The sequence below is a fragment of the Mirounga angustirostris genome, unplaced genomic scaffold (assembly GCF_029215605.1).
Source record: "Mirounga angustirostris isolate CCGP_5_RB_7025 unplaced genomic scaffold, mMirAng1.0.hap1 SCAF_14, whole genome shotgun sequence".
Lineage (NCBI taxonomy): Eukaryota > Metazoa > Chordata > Mammalia > Carnivora > Phocidae > Mirounga > Mirounga angustirostris.
In genome coordinates, this window is record NW_026991722.1 from 38030262 (window position 1) to 38050351 (window position 20090).

At 35.4% G+C, this 20090-nt stretch overlaps 2 protein-coding genes across 9 annotated transcripts in view; one reads left to right on the forward strand and one right to left on the reverse strand.

Annotated features, from left to right (window-relative positions):
* The window catches only part of NOL4 (nucleolar protein 4), a 420442-nt gene that overhangs the window by 236632 nt on the left and 163720 nt on the right, over window positions 1-20090 (forward strand). The gene's annotated exons all lie outside the window — the stretch shown is intronic.
* Window positions 6140-6630, reverse strand: LOC123852349 (glia maturation factor beta-like). The gene has a single exon (XM_045886389.3). The coding sequence runs from the start codon at window positions 6622-6624 to the stop codon at window positions 6196-6198; it is 429 nt and encodes a 142-aa protein (XP_045742345.1). The 5' UTR covers window positions 6625-6630; the 3' UTR covers window positions 6140-6195.

Genomic DNA, 20090 nt, shown 5'->3' on the forward strand with positions numbered 1-20090 from the left:
TTTTGAATAGAATTGACAAGAGTGTAGGTCCTTGTTTTGGTCCTTATCACTGATGAAGGCATCCAGTCTTTTACCATTAATTTAGGTGTTAACTGTGGGTTTTTGTAGATGTCTCTTCTGAGGTTGGTGAAGTTCCCTTCCCTACTTTGTTGAATTTTTCTCATGAAAGAGTGTGGGCTTTGTCAAATATTTTTATGGGTGTCTATTGAGTTGATTATCTGGTTTTTGTTTCTTATTTTATTGATATGATTAATTACTTTTCAGATGTTAAGCCAACTTTGTATTTCTGAGATCAATTCCAGTAGATCGTGGTATATAATTTTACTTAAATGTTCCTGGATTTGGTTTGCAAGTATTTTATTGAGGATGTTTGTATTCATATTCATAAGGTATCAGCTGTAATTTTCATTTCTTGTGATATCTTTGCCTGGCATTCAGACCAGGGTGATACTGGCCTCATAGAAAGAGTTGGGCAGTGAAGCCATATGAGCATGGGCTTTCCTTTATGGTAGTTTTGATTGTTAATTCAATATCTTTATCTTTTATAGGTCTTTTCAGATTGCTTATCCTTGAGTCAATTTAAGTAGTTTGTATATTTCTAGGAATTTGTCCATTTCACCTAAGTAATTTGTAGGCATATGATTATTTAGAGTATTCATTTTAATCTTTTATTTATGTAAGGTCAGTAGTGGTGACCCCTGCTGCATTTATGTTGATCATTTGAGTCTTCTCTCCTTTTTTATCAATCTAGGTAATGAGTTGTCAATTATGTTCTTTTTCAAAGAACCTTTTGGTTTCATTCATTTTGTCTACTGTTTGACTATTCTCTATTTCATCAGTCTCCACTCTAATTATTGTTATTTACTTCCTTTCCCTTGCATTAGGTTTTGTCTTTTTTTCCCAGTGTCTTAAGGTGGAAGATTAGGTTATTGATTAGAGATCTTTATTCTTTTTTAAAATGTGTTTACAGCTATAAATTTCTCTCTAAACACTGCTGTTTTAGCTGCATACCATAAGTTTGGGTATGTTGTGTCTTCATTTTAATTCACCTGAAAATATTTTCTAATTTCCCTTTGATTACTTCTTTTACCAGTTGGTTATTTAGAAGCATATTGTTTAATCTCAATATATTTGTGAGTTTACCAAATTTCTTTCTTTTGTTGATTTCTGATTTCATTCCATTAAGGTCAGAGAGAACACATTTTTACTATGTCAGTCTTTTTGCATTTATGGATATTTGTTTTATGGACTAGCATATGGTCTGTTTTGGAGAATGAGCCATGTGCACTTGAGAAGAATATATATATTGCTGTTGTTTGGTGAAGTGTATTCTATTGATGTCTATTAGATCTAGTTGGTTTATAGGGTTGTTCAAGTCTATTTCCTTGTTGATCTTCTGCTTAGTTGTTCTACCTATTTTACTGGAAGTGAGGTATTGAAATCTCCAACTATTATCCACCTATTATTGTTGAATTGTCTTTATCTCCCTTCATTGTTGTCACTTCTTCCTTCATGTATGTTGGTGCTCTGTTATTAGGCTCACATATTTTATGATTGTTATATCTTCCTGATAGATTGACCCTTTTATCATTATAAAATGTCTCTCATTTACAGTGGTAGCATTTTTGTTTTAAAGTCTATTTTGTCTGTTGTTAGTATACTCACTCCAGCTTTTTTGTGGTTGTTGTTTGCATGATATATTATTTTCCATTCTTGCAATCTCGTTCTGTCTTTGATTTTAAAATGTGTCTCTTTTAACAAAAATTAAAAATTAAATGTTTCTCTTTTAAATAGCATATAGTTGTATATTGCTTTGTTTTTTGTTTTTATCCAGTCTGATAATCTCTTTTTTTTTCATGTTAACATTTTATTTAAACTAGTACAAGCACCATGCTTAACAGAAGACTGTCCAAAATAAACATGCAATATGAACTAGCAGAGACTGAAATCACAGTTTAAGAAGTTGTGCCAGTTGTTGAGTTTGTTAAATGATGACAGGGAGCTGTTAAAATTCACAAGACAAAACCATTAATGTTTCAAGCCTCCTGAATGAGATTATATTGGACCATCTAGATCATGGGAACTGCCCTGGCAAGTTAGTGATCTCAAACAATATTCAAGTAATATATGTGCATGAACTATATTCCAAAAAGCAAGAAAACACAGTTTCTATCATAACCCTAACATAGTTGTTCTGAATATTACAGGAACATGGTCACTGATGTGAAATGTCAAATGGCATAACAAGAAACAAATTTCTCAAGAATATTCAAGTTGGGCCGTTAGTGTTAAGTGTCCTAAAAAGATTTTTATTCTTCTAGAAATACAAAATAAGATTTGCCCAGAAATGTTTGAGACACTTCTTCACATAAGTTGTAAAGGCTCAAATTCTATAGATTCCAGTATTATCAGTCTATTGAACAAATAGGGAAAGCAACCATACTAAGAATATTTGAATTGATAGAATACAAGTTACTCTCTACTTCCACAAAATATCAGCATTTAAACTCTCATGAGGATATCTATTCATCACTAGTCCACGTTATGGATTAATGACATTGCTCAGGTTTTAAAGTAGTCCAAACATTTTTTTAAGTATACCTTCCTTACTATCTATATAGGTGGGGAATAAAGACAGCCAAATTTAATTTGGCAACAAATTCCTCTAACTGGAAATTTTTAGTTAAAGTGTCATACCAGGATATAGTTTATGGCTACATTTGAATCCTGAAAATAGGAGATAAAAGGGGAAAGAAAAGTGCAGACAAACATTTTGCTACAAAGGTTATTTAGTAACAGTAATAAAAAAAATTAGCAACACCCTCTTAAACAGGAGTATGTGTAACTGCACTAGCCGTTTGGTAAACTTCTTAGAAATAGACAATTTGAACATTTATTTTAGAAGTCAATTAAACAAAAATGGTCTAACAACCTTTCTCTTAACATGGTTGCTTCAATATCAGAACAAAGCAAAGACTATTCAAAATTCTGACATTTTGGAATTTCAGCATAGTAACCTGAGAACAGTTTTCTTCATATGTCATTTATGTTGCCACAGAAACCGTACTAAAAGCATGCTGGAATTACTAGTTGGCTCTATTGTGACAACATTAGATTCTATGCAGGACTCATGCAAGGTCAACAATTTCAAAACTAATGCTGACTTGGAAGACCATGAAGGAGGTTCCTAAGAAAAAAGCTGATGCCAAAAGGGAAAGATTAAAATATGAATGGGAATGGCTGCACCAGAAAGCTATGGAATGTAAAAACTGGAATTATCCAATCTGGAGTTACTATTTGACAGAAGGCAGAAAAAGAGAGCAAATTGAACATATACTTGAAAAGAACAATGCAAAATTTGATTACATGGGAGGGAAATTTATATAAAAGTCTGATAATACTCTAGAGCATAGGATTTTTAAGTCTCCCTGTAAGACAGAGGGAGTCAAAACATGTTCTACTGATTCCCCAATCATAATCTATTGTCTTGCAAAATACATGCTATTGATAAGGAGTCAAACAAGCTCAAAAAAGCATGATTTCTCACAACTTTTTGTCCCTGTTAGAGAACAGGGGAACTATATTCTGTTTATGGAAGTCAGTATCATCTGACAATATGGAGGACTTTCAAATTTAAAAACAAAACAAAACAGCTAAAACATGCAAGATAAAATAAGGAACCTCATAAAAAGATACATTCTTGCAGCACTAGTTTCCCCTATTGCTGCCAACATGGTGAAATGAAATCTCATTTCCTTCATTTGAAAACATTAAAAACACTCTCCATTCACTTGGGTTGTATCTGCATTTCTACAGAATTGTAAGCATTATTCTCCAATACCAAAATAGCTATTTAAAGAATTCGTAAACTTCCTGGATTTGAAGTTCTCTCTCTCTGGAAATTGGAAAAAAGAGTCCTTCCCATTCATTAACCAAAACAAATGCCCACTCTATCACTTCCTGATCTCCTACTAACTTCCTATTGCTTCCTGTTTTTTAGATTAGTGAAGCCAGACAGTGTTGGCCACAGAAGATTCAATATTGTGAAAATTCCCACTATCTTTACCTCTTTATTAGTGTCGGCACAGAAACCTCAAAAAAATGCAAAGAATATATAAATGAAAAATACGCCAACATAAAATAATGCCTTTCTAGTTTTGAAATGACTAAGATATTCTTTTTTTATTATGTTATGTTAATCACCATACATTACATCATTAGTTTTTGATGCAGTGTTCCATGATTCATTGTTTGCATATAACACCCAGTGCTCCATTCAATACATGCCCTCGTTAATACCCATCACCAGGCTAACCCATCCCCCCCACCCCTCTCCGCTCTAGAACCCTCAGTTTGTTTCTCAGAGTCCATAGTCTCTCATGGTTCGTCTCCCCCTCCGAATTCCCCCCCTTCATTTTTCCCTTCCTACTATCTTCTTCTTCTTTTTTTAACATATAATGTATTATTTGTTTCAGAGATACAGGTCTGTGATTCAACAGTCTTACACAATTCACAGTGCTCACCATAGCACATACCCTCCCCAATGTCCATCACCCAGCCACCCCATCCCTCCCACCCTCCACCACTCCAGGAACCCTCAGTTTGCTTCCTGAGATTAAGAATTCCTCATATCAGTGAGATCACATGAGACGTGTCTTTCTCTGATTGACTTATTTCGCTCAGCATAAAACCCTCCAGTTCCATCCACGTTGTTGCAAATGGCAAGATTTCATTCCTTTTGATGGTTGCATAATATTCCATTGTATATATATACCACATCTTCTTTATCCATTCATCTGTCGATGGACGTCTTGGCTCTTTCCATAGTTTGGCTATTGTGGACATTGCTGCTATAAACATCGGGGTGCGCATACCCCTTTGGATCACTACATTTGTATCTTTGACTAAGATATTCTTAATATAAGAATTTGCTCACCAAATTTGGTTAGTCTTTACAGTCTCAAGACCTTTTGTCAAATTAATGGTAAACAGTTACTAATATGTTGTTCTTAAAGTACACTATATACTAGAATCCTTGCTTTATGATGGATGTCCAGTTTGGAATATCTTCTGACATTTAGGATATACGATGCAATTTCTATTAGTGTGTTAATGTTATTAACTCTGGCCAAGGTTTTAAGGTAAGTAATTTTTCTTATGGCACAAAGGTAATCATAAATACACCCCAAATTATAGTTCTCAACTGCCATATATTCACCAACGCAAGCAGATAGTTGGAATTTTTGAAGTTGATTTTATTACAAGTTTCAGATACACACATTAGAAAATTGTTTTACTTGGACCCTTTACAAATGTATTAATTTCACCAAATCTGGAATACTGGCAGTGTAAAAGTCTTAAACTAACTTTAAAGCTAACAAATCAAAGGCACAGTATTAACACATTTAAAATAACTTGTGTTCACAGGAAAACATCAAGAGGTGCTTTATAAATAAAGTGTTATTAACCTAGATCCAAAACTATCTAGCTATGACACAACCAGGAATGAAGCCTTTGATTAGTTCCAGCCTATCAATTTCCAAGACTAAGATGCTATTTCCTGTAAGAAGAAAACATAATAGTCATAACTACTATAAAATCTAACTCCCAGACCTTAAGAATGAATGACTGATGAACAAAGTTTCTGGTCTTCATTAAAAAGATATAGGAAACCAAAGAACGTACGGAATTGATGACAAGTGTACTTGTAATGCAACTTACACTACAGTAAATTATTTTTCATGGCTCTAAATTGGGTCATTCAAGTCTTTTACCCCAAATAAATTTTAAAGATTTGACAAGTGATAATATACTATTTTCATATATAAACTGCTAATATCCAGTATTTGTCAGAAGGAGGCAACTGTTCTCTATCACAATCTAATACCCACTTTCCAATGGTGTCTGTAAATAGTAACAAATTCTGAACTGTAAGTTATAGAAATCAGTCACAAGAGTGCAAAAGTCCCTGGAGAGAAGTAGTCCACCTAACAATTACAAATATAAGGAAACACTTCACAAAGTTTCATTACTATGAAGATGATTTCCCCTTTGTTCAAACTTTGAACAAATGAAGAATTTTTCTTTACTGCAGGAAACCAACTGTAAATAACAGTGCATTTTTAGGCATAAGATTTATGTCTGGTTCCAGTATGGTCAGGTTAATACATAAATACTTTAGAAACACAGTTCACATTAGTGGAAAAATCCAAGTTTCTCACGTAACCACTCTTCAGTTAGGTCTTCGGTATTTCTTATTTCAAATACCTTGGTTAGTTCAGCTGTTTGGACTAGCTTATTCTTACTCCCAGCATACATCATCTGTTGTTCAGGCTTACACCCAACAGGACTGGAGAAAATAAAGCACAGAGGATATGAAACTCTTCTATCCTCATGTTGGTATTTATAACTATACACAATGAAGTGAGGTTGTCGTTCAGGCAGTTCATCTTTAAGTTCATCCAGTGAAATGCCCTCAAGCTCTTCATCCAGTACCACCAGGCGTTTATCCTTATCAATTTTCATTATAATGGCAGCATTGTTCGTTTCTTTGTGAAAACAAAACTTTATCATCTTTTCCACTAAATCTTCAGCGACATCACAAACCACCAAAGACTCACCCATTTTCTTTCCGGCCATCAGCAGCTCCTCGCCTTCCCTCGGGCCCCTTTAAGCAATCTCTGTCTTTTAATTGGATTATTTAATACATTCACATTTAATGTTGTATTGATACTGTTGGATCTATATCTGCCATTTTGCCTTTTGTTTTCTACATGTCTCATGTCTTTTTTGTTCTATTTCTCCTTTACTCTTTTCTTTTGCTTTGAATAAATATTTTTAATGTAGCATTTTAACTTCTTTAATGATTTTTTTGTTCTTTTTTGAATTATTTCCTTAGTGGTTGTTCCAGGTCCTATCATTATCTTAATTTCCAGTGAGAAACAGAAATACTTCTATATAGCTCTTTTCCTTTTTTTTTTTTTTTTGGTACTATTATTGTTACATTATATCCATAAATATTACAGTACATTGTTATAATTATTACCTTACATAATCTTATCACTTTTAAAGAATATGAGCAAGGAAAGGAGAACCTAGTATATATAGTTTTTTCTATATTTACCTTATTTATCATTTCTGGCTCTCTTCCTTTGTTCCTCTGGGCTCAAGTCTGGTGTCAAGTCTGGTGTCATTTTCCTTAACCTAATAGAGCTTTGCTCCCATCCATCTCCTTTGTGCTATTACAGGTATTCCCTCTTTTTTGAAAGTTTGCCTTACACCATTCCTTTTTATGAAAGACCTATATTAGTACCTCTTTCTCTAACTGAAAGAAATCTAAAGAGAATTTTCTCTTTTGTGTAAAAAGGTAAAAAGTGGAAAGAGCCTTCAGTATTTGTTTATAGCAAGCTGTGATAGAGATACACACCCTGAGTAGCAAGAGTGCACTACCAAGCTCCTTTCCTGGGGACTACACTCAGGATCTCAGCATCACGCCATCATAGCTTTGAACTATGTCTGGGAACATGTGTGCTTTATCTTGATTTTTTATTCATTTTGAAATAAATTATTTTTAATTCCTATGAGCTCTCATCATATCTTTTAGGTTAAGTGTGTATATGACCAAGATGCAGTACAGATAGGATAGGAGAGCTAGGTCAAACTGAACTTTACAGAATGTCAACATTTCTCCTCATTACCTCTGTGGATCACATTTTGTAGAGAAAGAGCATTGCTTTTATCAGGACTATTTTGTAGGGCTAATCATTTATGAAAAAAAGAAAACAAGAAAACTAAACAAATATGAGGTTAAGTGGAATTATTAAACTGTGAAATGAATTTTTAGGGCAATATTCTCAATTTATCATACATCATCTCAAATTTTGAACTTCAAAAGAAAAATAGACATGGGGTTAAAACATTAAAAAGATATTTTATTTAATTATAAATAAGAACTTAAAATTATGCAAATGCTAAGTACAATTTCAAGTTACGTAGTTCCAAATGAAGAGAAAATAGATTTTCATAGTGAAGAAACTATTCTCGTGTCGACTTTAGAGGTTTTTCATTAACATTCTCCTATTAACATTTATAGAAGATTTATGCATGCACTGATGGGAGAATTAACCTCTGAATCTGTAATGTCAAGTATTTTCCATAAAAAGCTTAGCGATATCTGCTTGAAGAATTTGGCTGTTTGCAATTAGAGATGATACTACTAATTCTACAAAAATGATTTTATTAATTTTACTTGCAGATATATTAAGTGGCAAAAACCTAGGATTTAATTTAGTCCCAATTTATGTCTCCATAGATACCTGTCCATTTATGGTATAGAATTCAGTTTAGCTGGATCAGCACCGTCCAGTAGAAATTTTTGTGATGACAGCAATGATCTGCACAGTCCTGGTAACCACTGGCCACATGTGGCTATTGAGCATAGGAAATATGGCTAGTATGACTAAAGAACTGGATTTTTAATTTTAGTTAATTTAAAATTAAGTAGACTCATGTGGCTAGAAGCTATTGTATTGAACATCACAGAGCTAAAATCATTAGTTAATGGTAATTCTGCTGTTTTGATTCACTTATCCTGTCCCTATTTACCTTGCTCCCTCCCCGACACACAGGCTAACATTGACTGCCACCCACAATTGTAAAAAAAAACAACAACAAAAAACTATGCTATTATTTCAATTTAAAAATAATAAGATGTATTCTAGAGAAGCCAAGTACACAAGATCATTTAATGGTTGGAAAACAGTGGTTATTAAAGAATAGAGATAAGTGCACTAGATTATTTGTTATTTTCACCATTATCTTTTTTCTTCATTATCTTTTAAAGCAAACAAATTTGAAATGAAAATATGCATTAACTTATAAATAAAGTTTTCCTCAGGGGTTTTAACATGAAAGTTCCAAGAAAGTGGAGCAATATAAAATAGTAGGATCACACAGTATATCTAAATAAACAGGTGAAAACGTTTTGTTCATATGAAAATTGCCAGAATTAGTTGTTAAATAATCATTCTCTTTCACACTGTAGTAGGTCATGGAGACTCAAAGATGAAACTGATTTTCCTCAAAAGGCACTTCATGTAGACGGGAGGCAGACAAGTAGAGATTATTAAGAGAAGATGGATTAGGGCACCTGGGTGGCTCAGTTGGTTAAGCGACTGCCTTCGGCTCAGGTCATGATCCTGGAGTCCCTGGATCGAGTCCCGCATCGGGCTCCCTGCTCAGCGGGGGGTCTGCTTCTCCCTCTGACCCTCTTCCCTCTCATGCTCTCTGTCTTTCATTCTCTCTCTCAAATAAATAAATAAAATCTTTTAAAAAAAAGAGAGAAGATGGATTAATGTTTGTGATGTGAAATACACACAAAAAGATGCCTAACCCATTTGAAAAGGGCAGGTGGGGATCAGTTAAGACTTCCTTGTGGAGAATCTTGAAAGATGAATAGGAGTTCACCAGTTGACAAAGCTGAGGGAGTAATGTGTATGAAGAAGAGAAAATTAAGAGGACATGATAGGAACAGGATGATACAACCATGCCAGTACCGCTGGACCACAGGCTTCTTAGACCAAGGTGGGGGAAGGTGAGTACAGAGGCAAAAAAAGAGGCTTGACAGGAGGGAGGGTTCATCATTGTAGGGCTATTGGACTTTAACCTGAAGGTAGCGAGTAACTGAAGGATTCAAAACAGGGGTATCTCTTTTATATTGTGACATGTAGTCATAGCCTTGCAGATGTATGGAAACTGGAGTGAAGTTGAGCAGAACTAGGGGGAGCAGTGAGATCAGTGAAAAGATTGAGAAGTCAATGAGAAACCCTGAACAAGGATAAGAGGAAGATGGATGCAGGGGAAATAAGTTCTCTTGTAGATAGGGAGGCAGGATGTTGAGGGATTTTAACTGTGAAGGATGGGGGGAATGAAAGTAGGTAATAGGCATGAGAACATAAAGAGGCGGGGAAGTTTTGACTCTAATGATAATAGGAATTGGAACAGATATGGAGCCCTCGGTGGGGTTGGCAACCACAACATTGAGAGGACACCATCTCTCATAGTTGTGTAGCTTTCCTAGATTGTGAGGCAGGCTCAATTAGTGATACAAGGTGTGTGTTTTCTCTTTTGAATTCAGCTAAAGATCAAGGGATAAGTTAGTTGTGGGCATTGGTAAAGGGGTATTTAGAGTTATGATAATCTTTTTAGGTTGAATGAAAGGTAATGAAAATGGGTGGGGATTGGTAAATTGGGAGAAATTTTGGTTAAAGAATTGGAAAACTTGGGACGCCTGGGTGGCTCAGTCATTAAGCGTCTGCCTTCGGCTCAGGTCACGATCCCAGCATCCTGGGATCGAGTCCCGCATTGGGCTCCCTGCTAGGCGGGGAGCCTGCTGCTCCCTTTGCCGCTGCCTCTCTCTATCTCTCTCTCTGACTCTCATGAATAAAAAAAAAAAAAAAAAAAGAATTGGAAAACTTAATGAAGACAGCTAAAAGACAGTGGGTGGGAGATAGTGACAAAGTTGTGAAGATAATAATTTATAAGTAGAGAATTGAAAATTGAGGTTTTGTATTTCAAAAGAAGAATCATTTCTTGCGATAACGAGGTCTAGGGTATGATCTTATTTGTATGTGCCTGAAATGACCTGTCATTTAAAATGAAATGAATGTCATTTGAATTGAGGAGTACACAGTGTTATGAGGCTGGGATGATGAATACATCATCTTTAAGGACATTGAAGTAATTCAGGAAAATGGTGTCATTTGGGGTAGAAAGGGAGACTGTGGGCCAGGTGATAAATAAGTCTTGAAATACAGGAAACTAAACTGCAGGTAAAATAATAAATAAGGAGAGATCAGGGGCTATAAAACTGGACAAGACAGACTTCAAAGAAGGTTGTTTTCACGTAATAGTGGAAAACTAAATGTTAGGAAGGGGCAATGTGGATCTAGTCTCCCTAGGTGATGGTCAGTCATATGCAGCCACCAGAGAAGACACACAAGAGGCTCAAAAGAGCAAAGTGTGTTATACTCACAAGTCCTAGGAACTGGAGACATGGCTCACCAGGCAGGGCCACATGAGAAAGCACCAGTGTTGGTCAGGAGGAAGAAGGGGCAACAGCAAGGGGCCTACTCCATGGGCTTAATTGGAGTTTCTGTAAGAAAAGCAAGGCAGGGCAGAGTAGACAATTTAGGTTGGTTAATTTGAATAATTTCAGCAGACTCTAAGCTATCCTAGTAGTCCTTAGTTGCCTGGTACCTGGCTCTGAGATGACTAAGGCAGAATAATATCGCCTCCTGGAGTATATGAGCCACACAGAAGGGATTTGGCTCTGGGTTATCTAGTTTTCTGATCAAAGGCATGATTCAGGCTAAGCTCTGTGCTGTCACTAAGAATTGATTAGCCTGGGGAGGATCAGTTTCTTCCCTACTCAGACAATAAGGCAATGGTCTCAGCAAGGGCTATATTTAACATATGGCAAAGAAAGGAAGGAAGCATGTTCTCTTCTGCAAAGGTTAAAGTGACAGAGTGTGCTTGCCATGAAATGGGCGGTTTTAGAGATGGGGGAGCGTAAGCTATGTGAAAGGTGTATAACATGGTAGGATGCTCAAGAGAATGGATGAAATATTTATATTTTGTGCAGTGACCAAGAATGATTAGAAGTCAAGTATGAAAAATTAGTTGGCTTCTATTTTCCAAAAGGAATTATTTTATAAAGTTGTTTTGATATTAGTAAACTGATAGCTTCAACGTCCCATTACTATTATAATACCTTATTTGATTTTTTTCATGATTCTTACCAGTGTCTGAAATTACCCCTGGTTAATTGTCTCCTGATTATATTCCTCCCCTAGTAGAAGATTCCTTCCTTAGAAGAGTAGGATCTTGTGTTTTATCTTGTTACTACATCTCTAGTCCTCAGAACAATGCTTGGTATATAATAAGTGCTCAATAAATATTTGTTAAACAAAATAATTAACTCAGTTACATTCTGCTATGTTATTATAAGTGGGAGAAAAAAAGACTAAAAAGATTATACCTAACTTTTTAGACACTGTATATGACATATCATACATCATAATTATGCCACAGCTATAGGGGGACGTCAATATAGAAGTAACCCTAACATAGTTATTTTTATTTTGCCAAACACTTGTATAGTGCTTCTGTAGATCAGAAATTGTTCAAATTACTTTCACTAATATTAATTCATTAATTATTAATAATGAATTGTTATACCACCTTAATGGTTTCCTAAGGAATTTGCTTTGGGTTTTATAAACATTTGACTTTAACCACTGAAATATGCTGAGCATAAGAATATCATCTACCATCTGTGTCTACACAGAAAGTAAACATTATAATAAGGTTAAGTGAATATCCTTAGCAGCTCTTTGCTGGCCTAGGCACTATTCATGAAAACACATTCTTTTTGTCTGATGCCATACAATAACAATTTAAAGTCCTATTAATAGATCCCATATTAAAAGTTATTTATCTATTGATTCATTCAGCATCTAGCAAACTGTCTTCATTGTGTTGCTTAAAGATATTGTGTGTTACAGATTTCTATTATTTCTCCTACCCAGCTGGCTCATAATTATTAACAGATGCTATCATTCATCTCACTGAGATGCAGTGTTGAATTGCAGCAAATCCCTTTACACTAATCAGTCTGTATTTTAGGCTTTGATTCAGGATGACTTTTGCCATTGATTTTATACATCTATTTCAAATAATTCTGATGGAGTTTTCAAATTATACTTGGTGCCATTGTCCACAGAAAGGGAAGATGGTATATATAGGGGTTTTCGAAGTGCTTTTCATTCTTTAGCCTTTGACAGAATTCCAATAAATAAAATGTATGTACCATTAGTGTCTTCTTTTCTTTTCCCATAAGATGCATGTGTAGCTACCTTCGTTGGAAATAGGTATATAAATCTGAATAATCAGTCTTTTCACTCTTCAGCTGGGTCAAAAGCCACATCATCTATACTTGTGGTTCCTCACGGCCCCAAATCTGTAGTTATCGTTGGGTAGATGCTTCTTGTATTTCAGTAGTCCATGATGAATGTGATGCCCACAATCGCAATGACCATGAAAGAGGGCTTCCTCCTACCAGTTCCCAGTAGCTCCTATTTTGCCTTATCATCAGTGAACAGGGCTTCCCTGCATGGGCCATTTCCTGGGATGAGTTATCTTTCCCTAAAGAAATGATCAAGAATCAAGTACATTCTTATGCTTAAGCATTTCATACTTCTGGCATCCTCTGAAACTCTTCACCTCTATCTAGTTTCTTGGGCGCTTCAGAAGAAGAGAGAATTCCAGAGGAGGAGAGGAGACAGGTCTAGTGATATCCAGTGTAGGATAGGGAAGGTGGGAAGAATAATATTGATAGTGTCCATTTTACTTCTCTGGCTAAGGTTTTATTTTCCTCAGAAACATAAAGTGAATCATAGCATGCTCCATGATCTTATTCTTCCAAGTCCACCTTATGGTCTACATGAGAATTTTATATTTCATTAACAACATTTGGGCCTTATTTTTTGATCTGGAAACCTAAGTCTTGATACTTAAGTGAGCATTGTATTGCCTGTCCTTCTCCAAGAAGGAGCAAGAAATTAAGTTTTTTCTTGTTTCTTGAGTAGAGTGGGGAAATCACTGTAACTGTAACTGCACTCCGATTTACTGATAAAAGCAGAAATCTTCTGATTTTAGCATGCCTTGGGGCATTAGGGCTGCTCCAAGCCTCCCCAACTCAGCCTGCTCATTTTTGCCCACACACTACAATATGCTTTCCTTGAAGTGGCCTCTGGTGCACAGATGGCTGGCTGGAGATCACTAGTGTGTAACCTCAAAACTTGCTATAATCATCTGTTAGTTCAGGGGTTTTATTGTCCATTCTTTCAGATTTTTACATAGATGATCATGTAATTGGCGAACAATAACAGTTTTATATCTTCCTTCCCAATGTGTATACTTTTGTTTGCTTTCTTTTGCCTTATTGCATTAGCAAGTCCTTCCAGTAGAATATTGAAAAGGAGTGGTGAAAGGCGACATTCTTGCCTTGTACCTGATCTTAGTGGAAAACTTTCAAGTTTCTCATCATCAAGTAAGATGTCAGCTGTAGGTTTTTATTGATTGTCTTATCAAGGTGAGAATGTTTCCCTCTATTCCTATAGTTTACAGAGAATTTTTATCTTGAATATTCGGTGTTGATTTTGTCAAATGCTTTTTCTTGATTGATATGATCATTAATTTTTTTTTATTCTTTTGATGTGATAGATTACATTAATTGATATTTGAATGTCGAACCCACTTGCAACCTGCGGGAACTCTTGCTTTGTTTTGGTGTGTCATTTCTTTATACTTAAAAGAAAGATTATTTATTTATTTGAGAGAGAGAGTAAGAGAGAGAGAGGAGCATAAATGGAGGTGGGAAGGGAGAGAGAGAGAGAGAGAGAGAATCCTCAAGCCAACTCCCTGCTGAGCTTGGAGCCTGATACGGGGCTTAATCCCAGGACCCTGAGGCCATGACCTGAGCTGAAACCAAGGGTTGGATGCTTAACTGACTGAAACACCCAGGTGCTCCTTATACTTTTTTGCAGTAAATTTACTATTTTGTTGAGAATTTTTTTTTCTCCATGTTCATAAAAGATACTGCTCTATAGTTTTACTGGTTTTGGTTTTGATATTTGCATTATGTGGACCTCATAGAATGAGTTAGGGAATATTGTCTCTCTGTTTCTATTCTCTGGAAATGAGTGTAGAGAATTTTTTTTAAAAAATTTTATTTATTTATTTGTCAGAGAGAGAGGGCGCGCAGCAGGTAGAAGGAGAAGCAGGCTCCCCGCTGAGCAGGGAGTTCGATGCCGGACTTGTTCCCAGGACCCTGGGACCATGACCTCAGCTAAAGGCAGATGCTTAACCAACTGAGCCACCCAGGGGTCCACAGTATAGAGAATTGATATAATTTCTTCCTTAATGTTTAGTAGAATTTACCAGTGAACATATCTGGGCATCATTTCTTCTTATGTGAGTTTTCCCACTGTTTTTCAAGGAATTGGTCCATCTCATCCATGTTTTTGAATCTGTGGGCATAGAATTGTTCATAGTATCCCTTTATTATCCTTTTTGGGGGGCTTAAATTCATGACCCTGAGATCAAGACCTGAGCTGAGATCAAGAGTTGGACGCTTAACTAAGCCACCCATACACCCCTCTTTATTATCCTTTTATGTCCATGAGATCTGTAGCAACGTCCTGTCCTTCATTTCTGGTATTAGTAATTAGTGTGCTCTCTTTTTTTCTTTCTCTAAGCTTGGCTAGAGGCTTGTTGATTTTATTGATTTTTTCAAAGAACCATCTTTTGGTTTTGTTGATTTTCTATGTTGTTTTCCTGTTTTTAATTTTATTGCTTTCTGCTCTAATTTTCATTATTTCTTTTCTTCTGGTTACTTTGTGTTTAATATTCATCTCTTTTTCTAGTTTCTAAGGTGGAAACAATATATATTATTAATTTTAGATCTTCTGTCTTTTCTAATATATATGTTCAATGCTGTAAAATTCCAAGTACTGCTTAAACTGCATCTTACAGATGTTGGTAAGTTGTGTTTTCATTTGCAAAATATTTTTAAAATTTTCTTGTGATATCTTCTTTGACTTATGTTATTTAGAAGTGTGGTTTTTTACTGCCATGTTTTGGGGGATTTTCTAGTTAGCTTATGGTATTCATTTCTAGTTGAATTACACTGTTGTTAGAAAACAGGCATTGTATGATCTCTATTATTTTAAATATGTTAAGGTGTGTTTATGGCCCAGAATGTGAATATTCCATGTGAGCTTGAGAAAAATGTGTATTCCACTATTATATGAAGTAGTCTATGGATGTCAGTTATATCCAGTTGATTGATGATGTTGTTTCTGACTGCTGGATCGTTTCTGAGAGAGGGGTGTTGAAACATCCAATTATGATAGTGGATTCATCTATTTTTCTTTGCAATTCTATCAGTTTTTGCATCATATAGATCAATTATTCAGTGCATACATGATAAGAATTGTTATATCTTCTGGGGGAATTGACCTCTTATCATTATGTAATATCCTTCTTTGTACTTGATTACTCTCCTTACTTTGAAGTCTGCTTTATCTAAAAATAATATAGCTACTTTCTTTTGATTACTGCTGTTTTTTTTTTTCTCCATCCATTTACTTTTAATTTCTGTGTCTTTATATTTAAAGTGGGTTTCTGGTAATAATACATTAGTTGGGTTATATATTTTTTTATCTACTTTGACAATCTGTGTCTTTTAATCAGTATATTTAGACCACATTCAATAAGATTATTGATATAGTTGGGTTAGTATCTACCATGTTTTATTGCTATGTTCTATTATTGTCCTTCTTCTTTGTTTCTGTTTTCTGTTTTCCATTCTTTTCTGCCTTTTGTGGTTTTAACTGAGCATTTTATATGATTCTATTTTCTCTTTTAGCATATCAATTATACTTTTTAAAAACTTTTTTCAGTACTTGCCCTAGAGTTTGCAATATACATTACAACTAATTCAAGTCCACTTTTAAATAACACTATCCCATTTCACAAGTAGTGTGAGTACCTTATAATAACAAAATATCCTAATTCCTTCCTCCCATCCCTTGTATTATTGCTGTCATTAATACTTATATAGACACATACATAAGCATATATATATATATATATATATTAATTCCAAATATATATATATTTAATTCCAAAATCCCTATCATGTCTGATTCTGATCCTGCTCTGTATCTTCAAATTGTATTTTTGGCTTTTTGGTATGAGTTATAATTTTTTCTGAATAGCCAGATTCAGTGTACTTGGTGAAAGGAACTGCTGTAAATAGGCCTGTAATGATGTTTTGGGAGGTGTAGGGGGAGGGGCATGTTCTATAGTCCTATAATTAGGTGTCTGTCTTTTAGTGATCCTGTACCTTGGACTGTGAACTTCACAAGTGTTTTTCAGTTTTTTCCTCCCCACTTAGGTGAGACAGGGGGACAGATTGGTTTAAGTGTGCTAGAGTTGGATATTTCTCTTCCCCATGTCAGTCAGGCTGTGATAAAACTCCAGCAGGCTGGGCTCTGGTTAATTAGTTTCTCCTGATGGCAGGCCTATTTAAGAACAGAGTGCTCTGGCTTATTTCAAAATGGTTCCTTTTCCTCTCTCTCTGCTGGAAGTAGGAGAGGATTTTTCTCCAATATTTACATTGGGAATCTTGGGCAAACTTTTGGACGTAATGCTCCCAACATTGTTGGGTTCTATCCTATAACTGAGTCCCCCTAGGGTTTTTACTTCTGAGAGTCAACACTGAGTCTCCAGCAATTCATCAGTTACACTTCAGGTTTTCCTACCCTAGCACCCCGGTTCCTGCAGTGGTTTCTGCTTGTGGGCGTCTGCTGAGGTAAGCTGTGAGTCCCAGTCTTCACCTCTCTGCCTCTCTAATTTCTGGGGTAGCATTTGCTCTGTGTCTTTCTCTCTCTTATGAACTCAGAATAGTGATATATGTAGCAAGTATATGAACTTATAAATAATGAGTCCACTATAATGATTTTCTCAAACATGAAATTTATTTACTTTCCCCTCAAAATATCAGATAATCTCTCATTATGTTTTTTATTTTCCCTAGTCAAAAACCATAAAACTGTGTGACTATTTACTTCTTTAAGACCTATAGTAGATTGAATGCTAATACTATGCTAAAATCCTTTAAGTGGGTCAGAATATCCATATCACATTATCTATAATACAACCAAGGTTGGAGAATAATTTGAAGATTTATACTAGGTCTTTATGACTTAAGGAATGAGTATCCTGCAAAACTTTAACAACCAAGAATTTGTAGATACTATAAATCCTTATTAAAGTCAATGTAATGATCAATATCCTTTTGTGGTTCAACAAAGTTTCCACATCTGCCTAAAAAAAAAAGCCTAGCTTTTAATTTCTAGATAAAAATGGTCAGGATAAAAATGGTCAGTATTCGTATATAGTTCATGAGTCATAAAATACTCTGTAAACCAGAAACTTTGGGGGAATAATATGAACTATTTCAGAGCAATGAGCTGTATTTTAGTCACCAACTGCCCTAGGACAAAAACTATATCAAGAGTTTCCTTTTAAACTTCTCTCTTATAAGGGTGCCTGGGTGGCTCAGTCGTTGTCTGCCTTCAGCTCAGGTCATGATCCTGGGGTCCTGGGATGGAGCCCCACTTTGGGCTCCCTGCTCAGCGGGAAGCCTGTTTCTCCCTCTCCCATCCCACCGCTTGTGTTCCCTCTCTTGCTGCGTCTCTCTCTGTCAAATCAATAAATAAAAAATCTTAAAAGTTCTCTCTTACAACAGGAAGAGTCAAACAGGAGAAATTTGGCCCCCTTATTTTAACCTATAAGGAACACATCTATGTAATGAAAACAATAAATACAGTTTGTGGTTAATTCTGTGTTTCAAACAATTTTCCTTTTAAAAATAGTTGTTTTTAGGGGTGCCGGTGTGGCTCAGTTGGTAGGGCATCGGGCTCTTGATTTCTGCTCAGGTCTTGAGATCGAGCCCAGTATGGGGCTCTGTGCTGGGCATGGGACCTGCTTGGGACTCCCTCTCCCTCTCTCTCTCCTCCCCTCTCCCCTCCCCCCCCCACCCCCCGCTGGCTAGTGAATTTTTTTCTCTCTCTAAAAGAAATAGTTGTTTTCATAAAAAATTAAGTACATGACTTAGTTCTTTATTTAGCAGAATATTGTTTGCATTACCCTGTTTCATGTAAATTGACACTATTACATCATACATTGGTTTAGAGCTCCTCCTGGTTGTATTATTTGGTCTTATCCCAAAGTTATTTGAAGAACATTAATAGACTTTAAATCAGTATATCAAATAGCTACAATTACCGTTATTAACAAACATCTCTTCTAAACTGATAGATATAAGGGAATAGAGCATAGTTTATGCCATAAAGTACTTAGAGTACAACGTAAGTAGACAGATGTTATATCAGGCACACTTTTTTTTTAATTGCTTTCTTTTATTTTGGCTTAAGAATAAAGCAATAAAAAGTGGTTGATTTGATCAAAGGTTGATAACCAATTTCAGAGGTTATTTATCTACATACCTATATCCCAATTTATCTATAAAATCCAAGTGGGTATAACCTTAGGCTGTTTGCTGCATCACCCTAGGCTTAAGCAGATAGTCAATTAAGAGAGATTAAGGAAGCCAGAACATCATTTAGAATCTTTCTGTATATTTCATACCTTCCCCAACACACACTGAAGATGGGTTATGGTTAGAATTTTACCTAAAATCTATTGAATGTACAGCCTTTACTGCAAAACTAAAATGGTTGATTGCATTTTATCTTACTCAATATTGTGTTATTTAGTGTGTTTTTCTATAATAGGAAGACTAAGACAGGCTTTTAAAATATTGGTCTAGAGGAAAAACAAAGTGTCTAAAAGGAGATTTTTGAGGATCAGGCATAACTGAGTCATAAACCATTCAGAAACTATAGTGATGGCCATGCAAGCTTTTTTTTTCCCCAATAGAAGACATAAATTTTTATAGCATTTTAAAATACAAAAACAAAATACTAAAACTCAAGTAATCAAATGTTGGAAGGTACAATATTTAGGCGCTCACAATTAAGTGCCTGTGAAGGTTTTATTTTCCCCATCTGTCAGAGGGTTCGTGCTGTCTCAGTAAACACTTTCAAATGCCTGAATTTCCCAGCTGTCAAAAATAGCTCTCAAAAATGATCTCATGTGAGGTTTTACAACTGGTGTAGCCATTTAGGGTTAATTAGTTTAAAAACTTATCTTAAAAATTAAACAGCCTTTAAACTATATAATCATATTCTAGCTTATGCTTTAGTCATTAGTTGACATTATAGCATTTTTCTCTTTGGGAAATAATTTTCAATCAGTTTTTGTTCTTAAACACCATCTCAGTAATTTCTCATTTCAATCCTGTGATGTGTAGGTACTAGTAATATCCTGTTTTTAATGAGGAACCTGAGATTTAGAGAGGTGAAATAAATCCTCCAAGGTCACAGATAGCAAATGGGGGA